The sequence below is a fragment of the Taeniopygia guttata genome, chromosome 19, assembly GCF_048771995.1.
Source record: "Taeniopygia guttata chromosome 19, bTaeGut7.mat, whole genome shotgun sequence".
Classification (NCBI taxonomy): Eukaryota; Metazoa; Chordata; class Aves; order Passeriformes; family Estrildidae; genus Taeniopygia; species Taeniopygia guttata.
This window is the reverse complement of record NC_133044.1, coordinates 6,445,094-6,469,625: the sequence shown is the minus strand read 5'-3', so window position 1 is coordinate 6,469,625 and position 24,532 is coordinate 6,445,094. Positions and strand designations below refer to the sequence as shown.

The 24,532-nt window shown below is 45.5% G+C and overlaps 1 protein-coding gene and 1 long non-coding RNA gene across 11 annotated transcripts in view; one reads left to right on the top strand and one right to left on the bottom strand.

The window, feature by feature from the left end:
- Positions 1–1,519: 1,519 nt before the first annotated feature.
- On the bottom strand, positions 1,520–5,151 carry LOC105758513 (uncharacterized). Of its 3 annotated transcripts, none has more exons than XR_012051434.1 (3): positions 4,866–5,151; positions 2,340–2,488; positions 1,520–1,778 (listed from the first exon to the last, which is right to left on the bottom strand). It is a non-coding gene; the product is annotated as an uncharacterized lncRNA (long non-coding RNA). The 3 variants fall into 3 exon arrangements; XR_012051433.1 differs by lacking the exon at positions 4,866–5,151 and adding an exon at positions 4,296–4,432; XR_012051435.1 differs by lacking the exon at positions 4,866–5,151 and adding an exon at positions 3,954–4,099.
- CUX1 (cut like homeobox 1) overlaps positions 4,240–24,532 on the top strand; it is a 268,920-nt gene continuing 248,627 nt past the window's right edge. For all 8 annotated transcript variants that reach the window (XM_030288034.4, XM_030288032.4, XM_072916710.1 and 5 more), the window contains exon 1: positions 4,240–4,379. In XM_030288034.4, coding sequence (XP_030143894.4) covers positions 4,317–4,379 — 63 coding nt within the window. In that variant the 5' untranslated portion in view covers positions 4,240–4,316. The remainder of the gene's footprint in view (positions 4,380–24,532) is intronic.

Here is a 24,532-nt window from a genome sequence, read left to right as displayed (position 1 = left end):
CAGAGTTAACCAGCAAGCAACCACACCACACAAATTTACTTTGCTTTAAATTGTGGCTGCTTTCCCTGCCCTCTGTGAGGATTGCTTTCTTCTCTTCCACCTGCCAGAGTGTCTCTGTGGCTGTGCAGTGCTCACAGAAATCATAGGGTTTTGTGCTTGGATCATGTGTGCTGCCATCTATATGATTTCTGCTAGAACTTTCCCAATTTATCAAAGAATGTGGGAATTGCCATGTAGGTTGAGAAAACAAGGGTCCATCCAGCTGAGTGACCACAGCTGGACACCCAGGTAATTTTGTGCAGACATGGGGGATACTTCTCCCTCCTATTTTACCTGTTTCCAACCATTTTCTGCTCAGGGGCTTTCCTGAGCTTCTACATGTCACAGTGTCCACATCACTGGCAAAACCCTCAGGCAATTTATGTGCTGCAAAACCTCTGGCTACTACCAGAGATATAAATCAAGCAGAATTAGAGTCATTGACAATAATTGGGGACAAATACTCTGTGATTTGGAAGACATATATGAGTTTTGATCTTAATTTGGACTAAATCTCCCAGGAACATAAATTATCTGTTTGGCTGTCTCTGTTTCCTGCCATTCCTGTGGAATCTTGCTGTGCAATGGCACAGAGCAGTAAAGGATATCCCAAATCCATTTTAAGGTGAACAGAAGGGCACTTCCACAATGGAGAGGGCTGGGATTTTGGAATGAGGAGCTCCTTTCCAGTGGGCACAGGCAGCCAGGGACAAGAATTAGCTGAATAAAATGCAAAGATGAGAGCCATGAAGTGAGGAGGGAAGGGGCTGGACAAGGAGCAGACAGGGTACAGAGAAGGCTCTTGAGGAACTCTTTTAGGGCCACTGATAGAAATTTGGGAGTCAGTTTACATGAAAATGGAAGAAAAAAACCACAAGAATTCTTGGAGAAGAGATCCAAAAGTTGCAGGTGCTGGGAGAAGCAGCACCTCATCTTTCAGTGTCCTGGCCAAGAAAATCAACCAGGTTCATTAAGGCAAAGAGAAGCCCAAATCCAGTGATCAATACTGGACTCATGTCTAAAACAGCCTCAGGAATGCAGACTGATGCCCAGGGGAGCAGCTGTGCCAAGGAACTGCTCCCAACCAGTTTGGGACCTTTGGAATAAAGATCCATTTTCCTCAGTATTCCAGATGATGACATGAAGAATCACAATTTTCTGTGATGGTCCAAAGTGCAAATATGTTCATTAAAGAGCTGTATCAGTGAGAGCTTACAACATTAATAGGCAACGCATTTTAATGTAATTTTCACCCAATTCCCCAAAAGAAATCTGTACAACATACTTAAAAAATTATTTTGGATGTATGAAGCAGTACTAGCTGCTGCCACCATTTGAGATTTAAACTTCAAATCCACTGTGCTTCTTTTTTTCGGTACTCTATTAGTGCCCATTGAAAGAAGTTAGCATTTACACAGATCAAATCTAACTTTAGAAAAACCTTCCTCAAACGAACAGATGAGAATGATTCCTCAAAACATAATAACCCAAGAAAACTTTATTCTAACCATCTTCTTGCCAGGGTGCACCCAGTTTTCCAAGCTCCCTCTCCCATTGTACACAGGTACATTTCAGCAGGGACACAAAGCACATTATGGCTTGCTCCAAGGAGCTCTGTAGCCTGCAGGATCTTTGCAGAATCCAGCCCGAAGAAATGCAGCACTTTGAGAAAACAGAGCTGTCAAGCAAGATTTCCTTGGGCTTGCTGCCACACAAAATGGCAAACGAGGGACTTGATCCTGCAGGAAGACAATAGGAATTATAGGTGCTCAGCATTTGTCTTCCGGCAGAGTTAAGGTTTCTCAGTAATTCCCCAAATCAGCTGCACTGCTTTATACTTATTCAAAATTACACAGCTAAAAGCTTTGGTAGGCAGCCACAGAGCTTTTATTTCAAATTCGCAATAATGTAACTTCTGCAAAAAAAAGACTACGATAATGTTAAAAATATCATAAAATGTTATTTATATCAGGATTCATTTGTTACCCCATATGACAATCATTCATATTTCTTGACAGATATAAACCTCCGCTTAACACATTAGTATCATAAATATTACCAGATATAACACTGTAATTTAATACCTACCAAATGTATTTTAAAATATTACTCAATTTAAAACTTTGGATTTTAACCAGATGTGTTTCCAGAAAATGATTCAGGTCAGATGCTTTTTTTCTTTTCCCTTTTCTGTGTGCGCGCGTTCAAAGCGGAGCGTTCCTATGTGATTTATTGTGCCATGCCTGTGTGCCCCGAACCTAAAACAGCACCACGATACTTCATCCTCGAGGCTTACACACCTGCAGTCCAAACTAACAAGAGAAAACATCTACATGGCACGGCAGGAGCCTTTGAAATGTCTTTTTGCAGTTGCCTGGACACAGAACAGACTGCTAGAACAGGGAGGCAGCGGAGAAAGGGTGAAGACAGGAACTCCAGCCTCTTTCATCTAGAAAGGGGGGACCATGGAGAGATTAGAGGAAAGGATTTTGATTAGATCACTGGAATGTGAAATGATGCTTCCCAGGATTAAAATCCTATTTTAGAGCTACCAAACCGGTTACGGCGTTAGTCAGAATTTGGAGGCTCGTGCAGCTCCATCCCTGCTCCATCCCCGGCTGTCGCTCTAAGCACCCCACAACCTCTCCCCAGACCAGGGGGGACCCCAGCCAGGCACCCCAATCCTCTCCAGCATCATCCCAGCAAGGAACTCCCCTCCCTCAAAGCATAGCAGTTCTAGGGGAGAAGGAATTTTCCTTCTCCAAGGGCATCCCTGGGTCCAGCCCCACGGCAGTCGCATGGAGACTTGGATTTTGGTCTCATTGGGCCCCCAGTTTAGATCACCATGTAGAGGTCTGAATTTTCATAACCAAATGCCATTAGTTTTATTCCCAGCACAGCCAACCAACAGTCTGAAGGTCTGTAGTCGTCGGGCTGATCATTACGTGGAACCCATTAACATAAAACCCGCCATCGCAATTAGTATCTTTGTAAGCAGCAGCCTCAGCAAAAAGTGGAAATGGAGGCTGAAATGATGGTGCTCTTCCAAAGGAGGCCAGCAGCAGATTGGGAAATAATCTGTGGCAATTGCTCTGCTGCTGTCTCTGCCTAACTTCTCCAAAGACAGGCAGAGCCATTTCCAAGCAGTCAGCCCACGGACTTGAGCGAGCACTAAATTCACTCGGTGATCAAATACAATTTGAGAAAAAATCTACAATCGCTCACTTGGGGGGGGGGGGGGAAAGAGATATTTTCCTTTTACAGATGAAGTGCAAAACAGCGAAAGTAGCTGTATTTGGAAAAATACTGTGCAGCTTATTGATTCCAGAGGGGACAGGTACAGACCGTGGGTTTACCCATTTCCCAGTAAAAACGGAATAATTTCGAGGGGTGCAAGGCATCTGCAGGCTGGTTTGTTTTGTTAGGAGACGAGCCTGCTAAAATGTTCTGTGCTTTTCAGGAAGGGAACAAGGAAAATGTTCGTATTTATAGCAGCATCATTGTTTAGAACAAAATAAGTTATTTCATCCTTTTAATCTCCGTTTCTATGGCTATCCTGCGCGGGGCTGGGATCTGATTTTCCAACCTCCGTGCGATCCTTCTCCCCTCGGCAGCGGCCGGCGGCACCGGCCCTGGCAGGGAGCGCCTGTCCGCGCTGAAGAATTCCCGTTCCAGGCGCTCCCGGACCGCCCCGGACACCGGGAACCCGCTGCCCCCGATGCACTTTTTCATTGTTGTTTCCCCTAAACTCTCTGCACTTGGCTAATTTTAGCCCAGCGGCTCCCCGGGCGGGCTCCCCCCCGCCGCCGCTCCGGGCACCATTTGCCGGGCGATGCGCTGCCATCAACCCGCACCCCTCCCGCACCGCCCCGCATCATCCCCGCCGCGCCCGGCCGCGTCCGCATCCCCCGCACCGCTGTCCCCGCGCGGCGCGGCTGTCCCCGCGTCGCCCCGCGCTGTCCCCGCGTGTCCCGCGTCCCTCTCCGCGCTGTCCCCGCGGGTGCGGGGTCGCCGTGACTGCGCGGCCGCGGTGCCCCTTCCCTCCCCCCCCACCCCCCCGTAACGCGCGGGCTGAGTCCGTGTTCCGGGCGGGCTCCAGGCCGGGATTTGGGCGCTCCCTGCCCGCCTCCCTCCCCCTTGCCCCCCCGCCCCTCCTCCCCCCTCCCGCCGGCTCCCTCCCTCTCTCCCTCCCTCCCTCCCTCCCCCTCCCTCCCGGCTCCTGAACTCCAGCCCCTCTCTCTCTATCAGCCGCTCACTCTGTCTCAATATGTCTCAAGATGGCGGCCAATGTGGGATCGATGTTTCAATATTGGAAGCGCTTTGATTTACAGCAGCTGCAGGTCAGGCTCCCCCGCTCGCCGCACCGGCCGGGCCGCGCCGCCGGACCCCCCCCCTCCCTCCCTTCTCCGCCTTCCCTCGGGCCCGGCCTCCCCCTCCTCCTCCCGCTGCCGGCCCGCGCCGCCTAAAGGGAACCCCCCGCTCCGCCCGGCCGCGGCGCTCCGCTCCCTCCGCCCCCCCCGCCATCGATCACCGGCCCCATCGGAAATTGATCCTCTTTGTTCAATTCATCGATCAGCCCAAGATGGCGCCGGAGCCGCCGCTGCCGGGGCTGCCGCCGCTTCGCCCGCTCCGTCCCGGGCTGCTCTTTCCCCGCTCCGCGCTCCCCCCCGGCGGCGGGGCCGTGCGGGGCGGCGGGCGCGGCGGGACTCCCGGCGGCCGCCGCTCATCGCCCGCCCGCCTCCTCCCTCTCCCTCCCCGCCGCCTGCCCCCTTTCCGCCGCCGCGTCCCCGCCGCTTTTCCTCCGCCGGGAGCCGGGGAAAGTTTACCGAGTGCTGGGACTTTGTGTGGGGGCGCCGGGCGGGCTGGCGGTGCAGGCGCGGAGCGGCGGGGGCTGGGGGCGCTGTGGTGCCGGCCGGGCGGGCGGGCGCTCCCCGCCGCCGCCGCGGGGTGCCGGCCCTCGCTCCGCTCCGCTCCGCTCCGCCGGGCGCGGGGCTCCGGCCGCCGCCCTGCGACCGCCGCGGGCACCGCGCCGGGCCGCCAGAGGAGGGGACCGGCCGGCAGGGAGGGAGCGAGCGGCGGAGGGTCCCGCGGGGTGGGAAGGGGCGAGCGCCCGGTGCGCGGAGAGGGGGGCTCGGGAGGGCAGCGGCAGCGCCGGGCGCGGGGAGGGGCGCGGGGCCGTCCCGGCCGGCGGGGCGCATCGCGGCGCATCTCCCCGCGGCGGCGGGAGGGCACGTTACATAATTCACGGGCTCTCCAGCCTCTCCTGCTGTCCAGGATCTGACAGATGAGCGGAATATTGATGCTTTACTGTGCTGGCTCGGGAGAGCCCAGAAGTGCCGTTTCCTGCGAGGGAAAGTCCTCGCAGACCGGCCTCCCTCCCGCTGGCCCGGGGGAGCGTCCCCGGGGGAATTGCGGCCCCACGGTTTAATTGAGTTGCCGGGCTACAGATAAGGCCGGGGCGGGCCGGGGGGGTTGTCAGACGCTGTATCGGTGCTGCTCCCGCCGTGAATGGGATTGCAACACGCGTGTCTCCCAGTTGATTGGCGCAGGAAGGCGCTGCCCTGCCTCTCCAAAGCCGCCGCTGCCTCCCGTTTAAATAAATTGGCTCGAAAGCCGGCGGCTGCCCACCCTGGCCCCCGCGGAGGCGGCGCTGGAGCCGGCCGGAGGCTGCGGCAGGCGGAGGGATGGTGCGCTGATGCTGGGCAGAGCCGCATTCCCGCTGGAGGTGAGGGGATGCTGCCGGGGGGCCGGCAGCGGGACCCGGGTCCTGCCGCCCTCCCTTCCCCTCGGCCGGGCGTGCGGGAGCCATATAATAGATATATATATATATATAATATTCAAAACTCCCACCCCAGCAGCCCCCGAAAGGGGAAGTGCTGCGTGGGATCTGTGCAGGGAGGCCGGTCCCTTCCGACTTTCAGGTGCATTAGGAGGTGGGGTAAAGTAGCGTTTTGTTTCAGGTTTCTCTGTCGTCTTCCACCCCCTTTCGCGTTTTATTGCTTCTTTTAAAGGTTTTGGATTAAGGTAGACTTGGCTGAACTTTGCTAACTTGAAAGGGTTCTTAATAGTGACCCGGAATACCTACAGGAATACAGAAAACGAGATCCAGATGTAGAATTGTATAAAATAAAATGGATTAAATTAAGATGTAGTTAAACAAGGTCTGACATCTCTAATTGTGGACTTTTGCTTTTGCCTCTGTGTACGTGTGGCTGTACTTGCTTAGCATAGGAAAATAAACGCTCTGAACATCGCTGCCGTGGTGTTACATTTAACAGTGAACAAGTCTAAATATTGCCTATAAAAATAAAGCCTTCAGAAATGCTTATTGATTAAAACATATTATGCTAAAGTATCTATCATGTAAATTAAATTCTAAAATGTAATGAACACAGCCAAATGGCATTTTGATAGATTGTTCTATTCTGTTTTTAGTAAAAAATAGCTCACTTTTATCATAATTTAATTTCTGTGCATACTGTAAAACCTGTTGTGGAGTATCACTGTACAAACCTTAATCTCGTTTTTGCAGACTAAATGTGACAGTCTGACTTGAACAGCTTGTAGCTTCTCCTTTGAAGCATTCTGGTAACGCCAGCTTAGAGTTGTTTGAACAATATTCATTACCTGCTTTTGAGGACTGGTGATTATTTATCCGCGCTGCGGATTGAGGCTGTTCACCTGTTGGCAGGTTCACCAGGCAGGCTGTGAGCAGCACAGAGTTTGTTAACTTTGCATGCACTCTGTCTGCAGAGAGCCCTGGAGTGACCGCGGAGAGGGAGAATACCTTCCTCCCTATGCAGAATAGTTAATTTGTTTCAAATTAGCTTTTTTTTTTTTTTTTTTTTTTTTAACCCACCCATCTGCGTGAAGAGGTAGTGTAATATTTACTCCCACTTGCAGATGAAGCAATGTGGTATAAAATCTATCATTCCCAGGGATGAAGTTCAGTCCCACAGAGCTGTCCATGCCTCCCTCTGTCCCCGTCCTTCACTTGCACTGACGTATTTCGAGCGTGGAATTGTAGAAAATAAAAATACTTCCGTGTACTCTCTGTTCCAGCGCAAAAGCCTGGAGGATTTATGCTTAACACAATTCCACCTGAGCCCTGCAGAACTCCGGCTCGTGTAGCTCAGGGTGTGAGGGCTTTGAAGCTCTCTGTGCATGAGAAAGTTGTGAGGAGCTGGGACTGGGCAGTCCCGGATCGCTGGCAGCCAGCGCTGCTCCCAACTTCCTCTTCCACCTTCTGTTAGAAGGAGATGTTTAACTGTTGATGAGCTTCGACCTGCCTTGTAATATTAAGCAGCAGGTTTCTCCAGATTGTATCAATATTAATTAAAAACAGAGCCAGGAACACTTTAGGGTCTGACTTTTTAAATTATTTATTTCCATTCGCTAAATAACCCTTGTTTATAGGGAAAGATGTTTCAAGTGTTGAAGACAGGATTAAATAATTCAGAACTTGGATTAAAGAACAAAAAGGTCTGTTCACAAATGGAATATGAGATGCAAAAATGGCAGCTTCCTACAGGTATCAAACGGGGCTCTTCACTGGAGACTGTACCTGCGAGGCACGCAGCTGAACATTAACCCTTTTCTGTAGTAAAGGCTGGCATGACTCCTAAAGAAACTGTGGAATTGGCGTGGCATTGCTGCCTCAGTTTGCTGTGTGGCAGTAGATGGGCCCATGTTTGATGGGGAGGGAGTTGCAGTGCTGAGAGAAAACAGCCCCTCGTACTGTGGCAGTAAATGCAGATGAAATCCCTGGAGAAATGCTGCTGCCCTCCAGTTAAAGCTGCACGTCCTGTCTGCAAGCAGTTTGTGATTGGAATCAGATCAGCAGCGTGAAGGTAACCTGCTGTTCCCTGGTCCTGGTTTGTTTGTAGTTTTTGGTGTCCCCATCACCTTCATTCTAAAAACAACCTTTTGCTGGAGAACAGGAAAAGGAGCGTTGTGTTCCCGTGGGCACAGCATGCAGCTCTCCTTGACAGCTTGCTTAATATTTCTGAATATGTGTGTATGCATCAATATCAGAGGAGGTAGCTGGTCTCTCTGACCAGTAGTAGTAAGCCTAGCTTGAGCCACAGCTCCGAGTTGGATCTGAGGACAAATAGAAGAAGTTAATACCATTTGAAAACTTAAACTATCTGTAGTTATTTTGACAATAAACACAAGTTCTCAAAATGTCATTGTAGCTTTTTCGGACAGGCTCACATTCTGGTAAAAAGTACAGTTTCTTATTGCTTTTGAGCAGAATGGCAGAACTTGTTACCATCAAGCTGGGGAGTGAAAATTTAAAGGCAAATCTTGCTAATGTGTTTGTTTTTTAAAATCTCATCCTGGTATTGCATAATACATGATTAAAGTAAGGATAGAGTATTAGTTTTGTGCAGGCTGTGACTAATTGTTTAGGGTAAACCATTGATCTTATAAAATCTGTAACAAAATCTGGAAAAAGTAAGTTGTAATGAATAGCTTGTAAATACTGAAGTACTTCTGTTACTGAATTAGAAACAGGTGGAGTTGCTGGCATCTTTTTGTTGGGTCTGACGGTACCAGAGCACAAGCTGATCTGTGAAGGAGTTTGTCTCTTCATTAGAAGTGGAATTAGTGACCAGGTCTGAGTGTTTAATTTGTGTATCTGTGCAGCTCATTGTAGAATTGTTTCTGTCCCAAAAGTAGTAGGTGGTTCTCTGTTTATAGCAGTAGCTGAATGTGCATGGGGAGGAGAGTCTCCAGCCGCTGTAGCCACATTTCTGCTCGCCTCAGCTGCTCAGAGAGGAGAGGTGAAAGCAGCTGGGTGTTCCTGCAGGAAGATGCAATACAGAGAAGGGAGTGATGGCAAAGCCAGGGCACTGCTGCCAAGATGCTCCGAGAGCAATCGCTGCTCCCATGCAGCAGGAAAGCCTTGGCAGCTTGTGGTGGTCAGGGTGATGTCCCTGGACACCAACCACATGTGACATACCAGAAGAAACGCCCTTGATGTAGTTCTGGCACAAGAACTTGTCTTTCATAGGATTCCTTGAGTCCTGTTCCTTGGGAATAAATCTCTGAGAGCTTTTCTATCCCTTGTTCTATTCCTGCAATGAAATAATGCCCATCAGAAAAGTGGCAGAGTCAGTGCGTGCTTCGGTCACTCTGCTCTAGTGCCAAGTTTGTGGTTAATTGGATGATGTATTGAAAAGTGCAGTAGGGAGGATTTGGGATATGGTAATGGTTGGGAGTTTTCTGAAAAAGCATCACACTGGTTTGCTGTATCTGACAATACCAAATAAGTAATGGGTGAAGCATTTTCTAGAGAAGAAATTACATATGCAGTCTAAAATTCCAGTGAACAGTTATTCTTTATTTGCAAGCTGATTTGTAATGCAAAAAATGGATGTAGAGAAATGCATAATCCAGAGTTTCAGTTTGATCACACTGAGGCTGAGAATAAAGGCAGTTTATTTATTGGGTAGAGAACAGACACATGTGGATGATTGGTATTTTTTAAGGCACCAAGCAGGCAGTGTGCGCTGGCTTGCAGCCTTTCTATGTAAGCAGGGTGGTAAGTTCCCATCTTGTGTATCCAGGTTTTCCCTGCACTTGTGCTTGGCTCTTTCCCATATCCTTTGTGGGAAGGCCTTGAAAATACAATGTTTTCTGTATTGGGAATATAGTGACAATGGTCCACTATATGCTGGAATGGGAGAGCGGGGAGAAAGATTAGAGGATGAGAGGGGGAAAGCTGCAATGGGATTGTTTGTAGAAGACAAGGAGTGTTGGGTGAAGAGACTTGTACTGGAGTGTTCACACATGGAGTTGAGTGTACCAGGAAAGATGCGAGAAACTCTGACCTCACAGTCAGAAATATTCTCCTTAAATTAGTGAATATAAGATAAATCCCACTCATTTTGTGACATATATTCTCAGCTTGCTTTTGTTGTCTCTGATTTGACAATGTAAATCAGTGATTTCTGCCTTTATTGGCAATTATAATGAAGAAAATACAGGCTATTGCACTGGTTGGATTGTGGAACGTGGAATGCAGAACGTGGAATGCAGACAGATTGCTGGATGTTAAGTTTTTATAAAAGATTAAACACAGTTGGGTGTCGGTTGTTGGACGTAACAAAGGTCTCCCCTCCTGTCCAACAGTAATTAGATTTCCAGGAAAACACTAGGCAGTGAGGAATTTGCAGTAAGTCCACCACTCTACCCTGGTTGTGCTTCTGTTCTGTGTCTAGCAGGACACTGCAGTTCTTACTGCGCTGTTTCTTGGTCCCTCCTGTGACTTAGCAGAGTTAAACATTTACCCTGAATAAAGGTAATTTTTGGTGTGAAGGTGCTAAGGCGGGAGGTGCCTGGCAGCTCCTGTGCGTGTGTTACAGCAGGCAGGGGTTTGCAGCTGGAGCCTGTCACACTAATGTCTAACAGCTTTTTGCCTCCCTGCCAATTCATTTGCCCCCTTGCCTTGCAATAATTCGATTCCTGTGTCAGCAGTTGGGGCAATAAGGAAATTTCTGTGGGGGCTGGAGCTGTGCTGCCTTTCCTGGGGAGCAGGGAGGGCAGCTGGGGTGGTGCTCATCCTCCTCCTCACAGACCCCAGCGATCTGCTCTGGGAAGACAGAGGTGAAGATTACTCATTTTATGAAAGGCTCAAAAGCAGATGCACAGAAGTATTTTAAGCTGCGGTGTTTAGATGCTTTGAATTCCCCCATATCTTTGTGTCTCTGGTTGTGAGCACTTTGAGGCACGTACGGATGTAGGCCATGGCTGTCTCGGAGGCTTTTCAGAGGAGTTCATACATTAGAGCTGAGCAGATCCTGTGGTTCTGCTCTTCTGTGTGGAAATGTACCTTAGTGAATGAGCAAGCCTGGAGACTGCAGCATCTGGAGTGCCAGCACAAGCTTTCTGTGAATGATAGGATAAAATAAGGGCAAATGGCTGCACAAATTCCACAGGAATCCTCTTGCTGAATCCAGGGATTTTGTATAGGTGAGCCCAGGTGTGCACTGCACATAGGCATTCAGGTGAGACCAAACCTGATAAATGTCCTGGAAACATTTTATCACATCCCTCAAACTGCGGAGGTGGGATGGTCCAGTGCTGCTGCTCTATCACATCACCGTGGGATTGCTTTTATGGGCTTGGGGAGGGTGTGTGCAGGATCAGTTCTGACACATTGCAGAGGTCTTTCCTTGCTGAGAAATGTTGGTTTTTGTCTGCGGCTCATGAGTGACTAGCTGAGGGCAGCAATGTTAGAGGGAAGTAAAAATTAAAACAAGTGGTATGGGGGAAGTGACACTGCTTAAAGGAGTGGAGGGGTAGAGGGAAGTGGTGAAGAAAGGAAGGAGGTAAGGAGTGAGCATAAACCTAGGACTTGGAAATGAAACTTCTTGCAGTACAGTTGGGAGAAGAGAAGTTATTTTAGCCTTTAGATAAATATTGGGCAGTCCACAGGGCACTGTGGTGGGTCTCCCAACAAATGTCTGGCTGTGGTGTTACCACCAAAATCACCTCACCTGCTCTTGCTCACCTGAGATCACCTGGGGTTTGCCTCCAGGCTGTCCTTGTGGAAACATCCTGGGAAAATTTGCCCATGAGATGCTAAGGTGATGGTGTGATTTCAGAGTGCACTGGCAGCTTTTAGTGTTGCCCTGTGACAATCAGGGTTTTTGTTTCCTGGTAGCTTTCTATCCACCTGCATGGTGTTTTCAAGTTTTGTGACTAGGAGAAGCATTCTCATTGTTCTTACTGAAAAATAAAGAAAGGGGTAAAAACCCCAGGGAATTTCATAGCTTTTGACTTTTTTTTTTCCTTTTTTTTTTAAATGAAGACTCAGACTAGGTATATCTTAGATAGCAAAAAAGCTTGTATGTTTTGAGTGGAAATGCTCTGGCTTATTCCTGTAGAAACAAAACTGCAAAGCCAAAAGGGAGTGTTGCAGATGATGAGATGCAGTGGAAGTTTTATGGGTTAAATCTTGCTCCTTCTTCTGCTTTTGGTATCTCTGTTAGGTGTTTGTGGTTTCATGGTGTTGCTGAACCAATATTCTAAAGAAAACAAAAGATTTCTCTTACCGAGGATGAGCTGAAGCTGGTGTGTATTATCCCATCAAAAATGTCTGTTAGTGAACATCACTTTGGGCAGTGATGCTGACAATCAGAACCTTGACCTGCTTCAGATCCAGCGTGAGCACAGTCAGGAGGTGGCAGTGACTCTCAGATGAGTTGGGAGTTGCAGTCTCACTGCCAGGAGCTGCCCCATCCTCATTCCTGACTCCAGCCCCTGAATACATCCCTTGCCTGCACTGGTTTGCTTCTCCATCTGGGAAACACTGATAGTCTCCCAGCCCCTTTTTGAGATACAAGATTGTGAGTTAGCAGTTACTGTTAGGTTTTGCTGCTATTTAATTCTGTCTTGTGGATAAACAAGACTCAATGGTTACATTTCCTGCACCTTCATTCTCAATATTTTAAATGGCTCAGTTGGAGAACGTGCTGATTTGTAGGTGCATTTCAGGCTGTTGCTGAAAACAATTTCTACAGAAATGAATGTGAAAAAAAAAAAGTTGGTTTTCCTAAAAGAATATTGAAAATGATTGTTACTAAATCACTGGAAAAAATGTTTCTTGCCCTTGGTTATAAAATTATAATCTAGAGTTACTCATACATAGACACACTCTTACTTTAAAACATACTTCCCTGTTGTTAGGTGTAATGTACAATTTATCAAGTTTCCCTTCAGATTTCTCTGTATATAGAAGGCTGTTTAAAATTTACATTACAGGCAGCCAGCGATATGAATGCTGAATTAAAAATTCAGCCGTTAGTGGTTGCATCGTTTCAAGCTTCAGCCCAAGGTTTGAAACAGCTCCCTGTTCCAGCAGGCCAGGCCAGCCTCTGCCAGCCAGGGGCAAGGAGGATCTCCCATCCCAAGCCATGCTCTGGTGGTTTTAAGGACAGTAACTGGGAGCCTTTGGGCCTCCTGGATGGCCAAAGAGAGGAGATGTGCAGAGCAGTTCTTATGTGATGTGCTGCACCTGTACTTGAAGGCTGAAATTCATTACTCACCCAAGACATAGCATGGGGCAGCTTGAAACCTTTTCTTTCTACTTTTCTCTTTTATCCAAATTACCCAGGCTCTGTGGTGTACCAGCAGCCTGCTTGGGCTGTCAGCAGGGTTGGGGGTTTGCTTTATCTGTGCTGCTTGTGCCATCAGGAATATCCATCTCCTGTCTCCTGCTCGTGTCCTGCTCCATGCTGGGGCTGTGCTCCCTGAGCTTGGCAAAGGTGGATAAACTTATCCCTGTTCAGCACAACACCCAGTGAGCATTGCTGCATGTGCTGAATTTTTAGCTCATGTGTAGTCAGAGTTTCTGGCTGAGCTTGGCTGAAGGAGCTGCCCTTTCTAGCCCAGCCCAGGTCTGAGTTGTGAGCAGAGATGATTCTCTCCATCCTAGTCCAGTGGCCTCTCATCACTGCCTTTATCTCATGTTTCTAATCAATTCCATTCAGTTTCTTGTTATTTCGTTGATGTGACACACAAATGTTGTCACAGTAGCTCAATAAAATTTATACTTGTGTCTTGTCTGTAATTGTTTTTCATTTTATTTTTATTGGGTGTTTACATGTTTTATTGCATGTTCATGTCAAAGTAAATTTGTATCATGTTGTCACTTAAAGATGTTTGCTTCATTTTCATCCATAAATAAAATGTACCCTTTGTTTAGGATCTGAAACACCAGAATGTTGATTTTGTCAGTGAACTATCTGCTTTTCTGTTGCAGATCTGTGTATGTTAATATTGATAAAACTCAGCTTTGGTTTGGTATGTCTGGTATAAACATAGTTGCTTTTCTGATATTAATTGTGGGGATGGGATAATGTTAAACATTTAAAAATAAGGAGCCAGTAGTCTTGCAATTGATTTTCTGTGGAGAGACTTTTGTGCTGAGTTGTTTACACAATTGTAACCTCAGTTTCTTTTAGGTGAGTGCAAGTGTTTCATGGATTTAAAAAATAAAGTTGAGTGCACTGGTTTCTCCTCCCTTCCCTTCTTCCATCTCTGCCCTGCCTCTTTCAGGAGCTCTAGTTTTCTTTTGCTGATAGATTTCTGCACATTTTCTTTGGCATGGAATTTTGCTTTTGAAATTCTTGGGATGCTGGGAAAGGGCAGCTTGCTCATCTTGTGTCCTCAGCTCGTCTCTCTGCCTCTGTTCACAACACATTTGTCTGTTTTCTTAGGCAAATGTACTTTATACTCCTAATTACCACTTGAAACTCAGACTCTCTTTTTCATTCCTTCCAAAAGTGAGTGTATACTTGTGGCCCTGTAGGGGTGAGCTTAGGGGATGCTGTGCTCTTGCTTCTCAGGATGAAGCAGACAGTAAGGAGGGAAGAATTGTTCTATAAGAATTTATTCTGTACTTTGTAAGAATTTTATTTTTGTACTTTCCTGATGCTGCGGGACTCTGGGTGCCATCAGTGTTACGGACAGTCCTTCACCCCTGCAGGACTGAGGATTAATTCCCTAGTTTAGGTCAGGATTTGAATCAAATTAAACTGCCTTACTAAGCCATGCTCTCAGTTTTATGTCCAGTGGTTTGCTGTTTCCATGCTCATGAAGAGGAGGTGATTTCACATTTTCTTTTAAGAGCAGGCAGGGTTTTAGTCAATCCCACGGCTGGAAAGTTTTATTGTAAAAGCTGAGTTCTTCTGTACAACTTTTGATACCCACTTTTTCTCTTTGTGAGGCCTTTGCCGTGCTCCAGGCCATCAGCTAGTGAGACCAGAACTGTGGGATTTTTTTTCTTGGAGTGATGTGTTAAATACAGCCCAGATGATTAAAACATCACACACACTGTGCTGTGATCAGCTTGGTTTAGATGATAAATTAAAATCTGTTAGCATCTGAGATGTTCTGGCATATCTTGAGAATAGTTCTTTAATATGCCAAGCTAAGTAAAACTTGATTAGTGTCACTATCTGGGATTTTCTGTCCTGTAAATAGAACTTGAAGTCTAAAATTGGAACTGTGAAAACCTACTTTAACTGGGATTAGAAGAAGAATTTAATAGTTCAGATTGATTTCAGAATCTTAGAAAGTGGTCACTGTGCACCAGAGCTGTCGTACGTGCCATCTTCTTAAAAATTAACTTCTCTGCAAGGGTTGAAAAGTTCCTTTGGGACTGCAACACTCTCTGCTTGGTCATCCAGCACAGTCTGCTGGGTTGGAAAGGTGCTTTCTGTGCTTGGCTGCTGCCTGTGTGCCAAAGGTTGTTGTGTCTTCCAGCTCCTGGCTTTGCACTCCTGATAGCTGCAAGGATCCTGGCTGGTGAAAGGTGATGGCAGGAATTGGGGTTAGAGGCTTTCCCCTGCCAGTGTGAAAGGTCTTGATACCAGGAGGTGATGGCTCTGTTAGTTTTCATTTTTTGGGTGTGCTTTGGTTTTGTGGATGGGGTGGATGAGAGGGGAGCTGGTGAGGCAGTGGGGATGCCTGGTGTGGGAGAGCACATTGCTGCTGGGCTGGGATCCAGCGCTCTTGCCTTGCTTCCAGGGATGTCATGGCAAGCTGCAGTCACACTTCATAGTGTTTTGTGCCCTATTTATTTGCTGTAATCATTTTACCAACCAGTTGTGAAGTTAATTTCAATGGTAAGAAACATTCATTCCATATCTAGCTGCCTTTATTTTTTTTTTAAGTTGTTGGTTGGCAGCAGCCTCTTTGTATGGTGTCTTGATTGTCAGCTCTTCATTATAAATTTACTTTCTAAATGCTGACTTAAGGCCTGACACTTTGTTTGTTTAACTGTCAGTTACACTACTTGGGAGACCTAATAAAAGCCTCTCAGATCTTCCTATTGAATTAGGCCACCCTTTACCACCCCAGTGACTGAAATAAAACAACTGTAAGAGTCTCTTTTCCTGTCTATCCCATTTTTGCTGGAACTCTGCTTTGGTTGTCTTCTGATCCTATCCTCACTGTGACAGTCGTTCTCTGGTAAAAGGTCACTGTAGTGTTTTAATTGGATTTTTCAGCTGCAAGGACTATAAAAATATAAGTTTATTAATAGAGTGGCTTTGATCTTGAAGGATTCCAAAACATTTGCTGCATTGCACGTACAGGGATGGTTTAGTTTTACTGCTCATTCAGGGATAATCAATTTTGTCGTGGAGCATGGAAAGCTGGATGTTCTTCCTGGGAGGTCGGGGGAAATCTGGGAAGGCAGAATTTGTTCCCCAAGTGGAATTTCCCCAGTATACAGAATCAAATTGTGACGCTGTCAAAGATGCCAAAGGATCTTTCATAAGTTGTTTTGGTTTTGTTTTTTTCATATGAGATATTTGAAAAAGGTCACGGGCAAGAGACAATTAGAGAAACACTTAAGTGACCTTGTTAGTGTATTTTTGTGGAATTATTGTGATTTACAGCTATTGCTGCTTTACCCAGATGGTTATTGCTGGTTTCCATCTGTTCATTAAGAAAAAGTAAAGACAGAAAACGGCAGCTTTAACTGGGTTTTTAACCAGAACTTTCAGGTTTTATTTCTTCTTTGACCACATCAGGTTAATGTGTTGGGTGAGCGCGCTGTGGTTTCCAGGCAAAGAGATTAAAGTGGGAGCTTGTCTTCTCAGTGTGGGTCACGACAGCAGCTTCCTGTGTTTTGGGCACCCTTTTCTTTGAACAGTCCTCAGGTATGAAGTGTGATATCACCCTGGCAGGGAGCCAGGCCAAGGGAAAGACTCTGACCAAGGCTGACATTATGGAAACCATTTAAGTGTTCATGGCCAAAAGGATCCTCAGCTCATATTGCTGCTTATTCCCTGTTTAACCTCAGGGCTCTCAGTGTGACTTCATAGTTCCCCCAGTGGAGTTTTCCCTGGTTTTACTAAGATCTGCTCCCTTAAAGGTTAAACACTTTAGAATCTTAAAGCCTTGCAGGTGTGAGAGCTTCATGCTGGCCCTGATGTAGGTGAGCTGACACCAGTTTTAGCATTTTTGTGCTCGGGGTGATCCCCCACATCTCAATTCTTGGAGAATGGTGGGAAAAGGAGCCCAGAGAGGCCAAGAGCATGATCTGGATTTTCATCTGATGATGAACAAAGCAAAAAGAAAATCTTCTTCAAAGTCCCATCATCCTGCTCATGGCACTAAGAGATTTTCTTCACCTGACTATTTTCTTTGAGCTGGTGGATGATTTGTTCTCACAGAAATTTCAGGTGGGATGGAAAAAGGAAGCTGTTTGCAGGGGTCCTGAGCAGGGTACACAAGAGTGGTTTTATTTCCCCCACTCCTTTGCCAGTTGCTCAACCAGATGTCCTCAGTAGTTTGTGGTGTAAGATGTTAAGTAATTAGATCATTCAGATTCTAGTTAAACATAATTAAAGCCCTGTGTAAACTGAGTGAAGCTGACAGGTTTTATAGGTTGGTCATAGCAAAAATATCAGATGATATAGCTCAGCATTAATACAAAAAGATTTAAGCCTCTCTGCCCTCAAATAAAGAGGTGTTTAGTCTCCAAATTTAATTCTTAATTAGAACTACAATTTATGGAGCTTACTAAAAATGTTTTTAGGATCTTGGAAGCCTCACTCAAAAGTGCTTCCATGTCGTGTTTGCTGGTTAAAGTTTCCTCTGTACCCCTGAATTCAAAATAGAGAACTTACTTAGCAGTTATCATGTCAAGTTAAACAGAAAGATAACAGAATTTTACAGGTTTTTTCTTGTAGTTTAAGTTAGTGGGTAAGTCAGTTGCAGTGGTGCTTCTTGACTTGAGAAGGGTTGGAACAAGCAGCACCATCTCCGGGTGCCTTTCCCAGCGTGGAGCTGATCTGCCTTTTGGGATCATCTGGGTGTAGCACAGCCCTTGTGCGGTGCCTTGGCTTCCAGCAGTGGTTTCCAACCCACAGCACACTGGGTTCATGAGCACCACGTTCCCCTGGTTATTGTTAAATAGTTAAATAGCAGAACTGGGGAGAGTCACTGTGTAATGCCACTGTGTCTGCGGAGTGAAAGAGCAAATGTGAGATTGTGAGCACGCGGCTGAAACCTGAGTTCTGTGTTCCAGCCTTTGATTATTGTTGTTTTATTGCAACACTTTGAAGCTAATCTTGATTATTTCTCTCCCTCATTTTACAGATATGACACATTATTTTGTTGTTTGTTTGCTGGCAGGCGAAACATATTTTCTGAAGGAAAGTGTTAACAGATCCGCTGATAAAATGTCTGTCTTTTAAAAACTGTCTGAAGACAAATTGAGTATTTGTCTACATGTGCTGTTCACACTGTTGTACCAAACAAATCAACAAGATGATTCTTGTCTTTTCTGGGATGTAAACTTTCTTTTCCAATGTTGTAGGAGCCCAAAGTTGTGAACTAGACCCAGGGTGATCCTTGTTTTGCCAAGTGCTCTGAAAGCTGATTGTCACTTTACTGTAGCTAATAAAGAAAAATTAGGTACAGAACATCCACAGGAACGTTATGCTGGAAAATTCACATTTGAGTAGCAAAGGGGGATTTAGCTGTTCAACTTAGTTAAAAAAGAAAAATCAGAAAGAAGAAAGCTGCAGTTATTTTTGGGCAATCCTAAATGATGGAGTTGTCTTGCTGGGTACTGAAAACAGCTCCTTTGCATGCACTGCAGAGTTATTTCATGCAATAACTTCCCACGTCCCCTCCAGCCTCTCCCCACCACACTCAGTTATGTCACTGGTGTGATGCTCTGAGCCTTGCTGTCCTGGCTGGAATCTCGAGCCTGTTTCCAAGCTTGTATTTCTCACTTGGCAGCACACGCTGCGGCTGGTGGGCAATCTGCCGTATCCCTTTTTTGTCAAACATCGGAGTTGGTGTCTGACACTGAATCCAGGAAGAACAGCGGGGAGAGAGAAATGTACAGCGGATCTGGAGAGGTCTGCTGGGTGTCTCTGTGCATTTTGCTGTAGTTATTGTTTGTGATTGATTTCAAGTTCTTGTGGTGATAGAATGATGGGGGTCCTGTTCTTTCCTTTCATATTTTAAGTGATTTACATGACCTAGTAAGAGTAAAATTTTCAGCTACTTTTTTCTGTCGAGTGCTTATCTGCTTACGAGTGCAAAACTCAGTTTCAGGAAAATCCCCTTAAGTTCTATAGAGTTCTACTGAGGTGTGTGTACGTGTGTGTGTGTTTGTGTAAACACACAAGCTCACACAAGCACAATCTCCTTCCTGGATCAGCTCCCACCATGCAAAATACAAACCTGAAAGGGCTATAATTGATTATGTGCAATAGGAGACAAACAACCAAGATTTTGGGAGAGGGCAGGGTGTGGTCCAGATTTGGCAAAACATTTAAGAACTGAACATTATTTTTTCAAAGGTAGGGAAACTTTAAAACATTGGTCCAAGAGTTAAGACTGGTTGGGAGAAGGAAAAGAGTACAGTAAACTGAGACATCGTCTTTGTAGGGGGAGGAATTGGGAAGAAAGAACACACAAGTTTAGGTTAGTACATGTTCATGTTCTTCTGGTTTTTTAACTTCATTTGCTTCCCTGGCAGATGTCCCATGGCTTTGAGGCCTTTGTCTGTGTGAGAGAGAACATGAAGGAGGGCTTGGCAGGACGCTTGGGGTTATGTGGAATAGCTGGTAGTCATATTTATAGTTGGTGTTGTCTCTTGGCTTATGCAACTTTGATAACCGGCAGTCGTGCTGTAAAGTTACATGTTGTGTTGGCAAGTCAGCTCTCCCCGAGTTCCCTCCACCAGTTCTGCATTGTAGATACAGCTCATGTACAATTTTGAATAGGACTTGTCACATCTACAACTTTGCTTTTTGTAGACACTCTTCATTAGATTGTCTTTTCAAACTTCTTCATGCAACAGAAGACATTACATGCAACTCTGATTAATTGAGTTGAAAAAACCCAACATTTTAAAAGCAATCTAGCAGTCCTTAAGTGATAAGATTTTTTTGAGCTTTGTATCTTATATATATATATATATATATATATATAAATGTATGCTGCATCCTTCTTTGAAGGCACTACATTAAATTTGCAGTGATTGTTGTACCATAGCATTTTATATTGTTTTCTTCTGACTTGCTGAAATTCACTGTGGACTTGTTCCTGCAGCCTCTGTATTCTGCAGGGGAAGAGGAACAATATTTGTCTGTTGCGCGAGTTTGGACCTTCTGGTTGCCTTTTACTTTCTCTGTGTTTGTGGCTCTAAATAGATTTATAACTCTGCAGCTTTATGCCTTTAAAACACCTGCTGTAATTGCCTAGAAATATCCTCCATGTCAGCCTTTATTGCTTGCCGTGATTACGCTTCTGGTAACCAGGCTTTTTGGCAGACTCATAAAATAAGTTTCTCATAATAGGATTCAGAATGGAGTTAAACAATATGCATAGTTCAAAGTGCAAATATGTTTTATTGGGGGAAGAATATTATTCTGCTGTTCTTTGATACCTTTATTGGACTCTTCAGAGGGTGCTTTGCAATGAGCGTATGCCTAAGTTTAAAAAAAATCACATGTGACCCATTTCATTGATGGAAGTGTGTGTGGGCCTTTGTATGGCAGGTCTAGAGGTAACAAGAATGTGCAGGCAAGTTCTTGAACCTGTGTACACAGCTTTTTTATCAATTAGCAGCATTTGCACATAAACTGTACACAAGGTTGAAAAAATGCTGCTTAATTTTGCTGATTTAACACCTAAGTGCTGTGTGAATGCTGAAAAAAAAAATCTGTCATTAGAGGGTTGTACCTTCAGCTTAAGGCCGGTGTTGTGCTTCCCAGCAGAGCGAGGGTCCTGTGAGGCTGTTGGAGGGGTGATGGATGAGCTTTCAGGATGTGGCAATGTGTTATATCTGCTAATTCTCCATGCAGAAACTTATCACAGAGTGAGACATTCCCACAAGAGCAAAGGGAGAGAGGAAGGAAGATCCTCAGACAGTTGAACTTCGTGTTGTGCTCCCTTGATCTTGATGTCTTCCCTGGCATCCATCAGGTGGACATCAGAGGGTTGGGAAATTCTAGTTTAACATTGCAGATCAGCCTAATGTATTAGTTCTTGTAAACTGTTTCTGGAGATTGCAGGATTGAGGAGGTGTTATTTATCATCACTTTTAGCTAAAGAGTTCCACCCATGCAAAATTCTTAGTGCTAAGAGAATTACACTCTTTGGTAGGCGGGTTGTTCTCAAAATCTCAAGCAGAGGAAAAGGTGGTGAATAGTTATTTTTGGGCTCTTTTAAAATATGAAAATATAATTATTGGGGTTAGCCAATGTTCTTTACATCAGCAACTTGATCCTCAAGGATATTTTGGCATTTTTGCCTTTGAAATTTAGGCTAGACTTCAAAGGATCGATGAAATTTCCTGGGACAAGTGGGATGCTGTAGAATGCTGGAGGCTGGGCTTGGAGAAGATGGAGTAAATGAGTGTGGGTCACTTGGTGCTGCTGGTGTCTCTCAAATGAAGGAAGCCAAGCCTTGTCCCACACTGGATCAGGAGACCTTCCACGGATGTGCCTCAGAAAATGCTGCTGAGGGTTCAGTTTGGGGTGCAGTTGCCTCTCACCTGGCTCCTGTGGGGTTTTGGTGTCCTTGAGTCTGGCTGTGAACTCCTGCAGTCGCTGATGTGGGGTCTGGGCTTGGTGTCACCTTGTGCAGGTGCTTGGTGCTCTTGTGCAAAACCTGCTGGAGTGGTTTGAGCCATTTCCCTGCGGGACCGGGACAGTGAGAATTGAATTTCCTTTTTAGGCGTGGAGTTTATCATACGGCATAAAATCAAACACTGTGGGATGGCAAAGGCTGTTTTTTAAACTAGTTGGCTTGTTGTAGCTGTGATAATCTGTGTTGATCAACCCTTTTGGTGTTTGCTACAAAATTTATTCTAAAAGGCATGGTAGCTCATTCTCGTTGGTGGCGGTCCAAATCGTCTCTGCTGCCAATCTTGGCACTGGTGCCAGTGGTTTGCTTTAGCTGATCTAAGAATATAATACAGATGGTTTGATACTCAGCATGGATATATACAGATGGCTCAAAACTTTCACATTGCTTTATTTCATTCCATTGTTTCTTCTCGGTATATCAAGTATCTCTGGATATATATATATATATGTGAGATATATATATATCATTGCAATTCTTAAAACAGTCTGATCTGTATTTGGTTCAGCTTGTGCCTGTCGTTGCTGTAAGAATTTGGCTGCTATTTTGTGCAAGTTCCATGTTCTGCATGTCGGTACAGGTGTGCTTATTTATAATGCACAAGAATACTTCTGTGGAGTTGTTTGACCACCACACCTGTACATTCTCCAGTTACATGGGACGCAGAAAGCACATCCCAAAGAGAGAGCCTGTAGATCTAAAAACCCAGAATTTGTGGTCACCAGCACTAACTTGGTTCAGTCTGTTGCTGAGCCTGGCAGTGGCATCTTCGCTCTTGGAGCAGTGAAGTTTTAGCCCTGTGCAATAGTTCAGGCAGAGATCAGTGAGCTCTGGCTGAAGGCTGGAGAGTTTGTTTTCAGTTCTCATTACAGCCTGTTGATCTCTTGCCAGCAGAAATTTCTAGGTTGGGAATTTTTCTGTTGTATACAGGTGTATGACATCAGTTGCCTGCTGGCAGGACAGGGTGTAAATAGAATCATGACAGCATAACTTGAGTGCTCTCTGTGCACACAGTATATTAATGTTCCAGCAGTTGATGCTGACATAGAGATTGTCTGGGCAAAGGGTAAAAGTAGCCTCTACTTTGATTTCTCATGAATGGGAGATCCTCATTCTTCAAGTTGGGACATCGACAGCTCTGTCCTTTGTATGGAGCTTGGGAGGTGCTTGTACAGGCTTACTTTTGAGCAGTGATTTACTTAGCTGCCTTCATAAGACTGTTAAAGTGCTTAACAACGCAATTAATGTAATTTAAGGACAGTTAAAAGCACTAGTGGTTCTTTTCAACTTTAATTTTAAATGCTGAGACAGATTAAGCAGTTTGAACAATGACATGATTCTGCTCTATAGCCACTGAGCATATAAATAAAACATGCCCCAGTGCTTGGTGTATTGAGCCCAAATCTTACAGACCACTGAAATCAGTGATTATGGATATATTGCCTTGTTCTGGGATCATCAGACATCTGACAAGTTAAGTGTGATCAGTGCAAGTCAGTATTTAGGTGGCAAATCTTCAATGAGTATTTCACTGCTGGAGGAGGTACTGATGGTGATTTCAACATGTATGTCTCTTGAGTTTGCTCCAGTTCCACTGCAGGTGCTGGCATGACAGTAATTCCTGAGATGAGACATAAAATAGGTTTATGCATCTCTGAGTGTTTCCTATTCTGTGTGCATGGAGGCATTTTATCCAGATAGCCACACCGTTTTTTGTATGTGTAAATAGTTTGTTTTGCAGGCTTTTCCCCTTATATTTCATCAATGCTTTAGTTAATACTCTCTATACAATTAATATTCTTCATACAGAGAAGTTTGTGTGTTACTAAGCAGGAAGATTTCATAAGAGTGCCCTTGTGATGGAGCTGCCAGCTGGGTGCATCACCTCCAGCTCTGGGAGGAGGCACTGGAACTCTGTTCCCTTGGGCAGGAGAGGCCTGGCTCATCCCATGGCTGCTGTGGAGCAGGACAGTCGCGCCCCTGTTGATTAGAGATAGATGATGGCTGTCCATGGTGATAAACTTAGCAAGAGTGAAGTGCTGCATAACTGTTCTCTGAGCAAATAAAAGCAGTAAGGGCAGGTGGGATGTTGAGGGAAGCAGTGTTTTCCAGGGAATGCAGTGGGGACACTGATGTCTGGAGAAGGAGCTCGCTGGAGGGTTGTGTAGAATAAGGGGAAACATGAATTTACAAAGGAGCGTGGCTGTGTAAGTGCTTTGATAAAATGATCCTCTGCACTGTGAAAACAAAGACACCTAAATGGTACGTGGATGAGGCAGGGCCATTAGCTGACCTCAGAGAGCAGTCCTCCAAATTAATGGTCCTGGAGCAGCCAGCTGAGGTGATTTGACTCTAAAAGCCAGGTGATTGGGAGCAATGTGTCTGGTGGCCTTAGCTCACAGACATTTAAAATGTTTCAGTTAGTTTTGAAAAGATAGTTTGTCTTTGAAAAAAACAGGTGCTTGTGTGGTGTGTTTATTGGAACAGTCCTTTTCTACCAGCCTCAAGAACTTCAGTTCTGTTTTAGCCTTATTGAAGAAAAATTAGTTCTTAAAATTTATCTTCAACCTTCCCGAGGAAGGATAGAGCCTAACTGGGGTGTTTCCCAGAGAGCTGGTTTCGGAGTGACTGACTGGTAATGATGAGTGACAGAATTAGCATAAATTCAGAGATACGGTTGGCTGGTGCCAACTGGCTGTGTGGGTATAAGAGTCGCTCTTGGGAGCGATGACAGAGCCTGATTTTTATCCCTCCCACCCCCCCACTTTCCCACCCAGAGTGCTGAATATCCGACTGGATATTAAATACTTGAAAATCAACCTACTTAGCAGCTAGGAGCAGGCTCCAGAGAGGAGGTTTG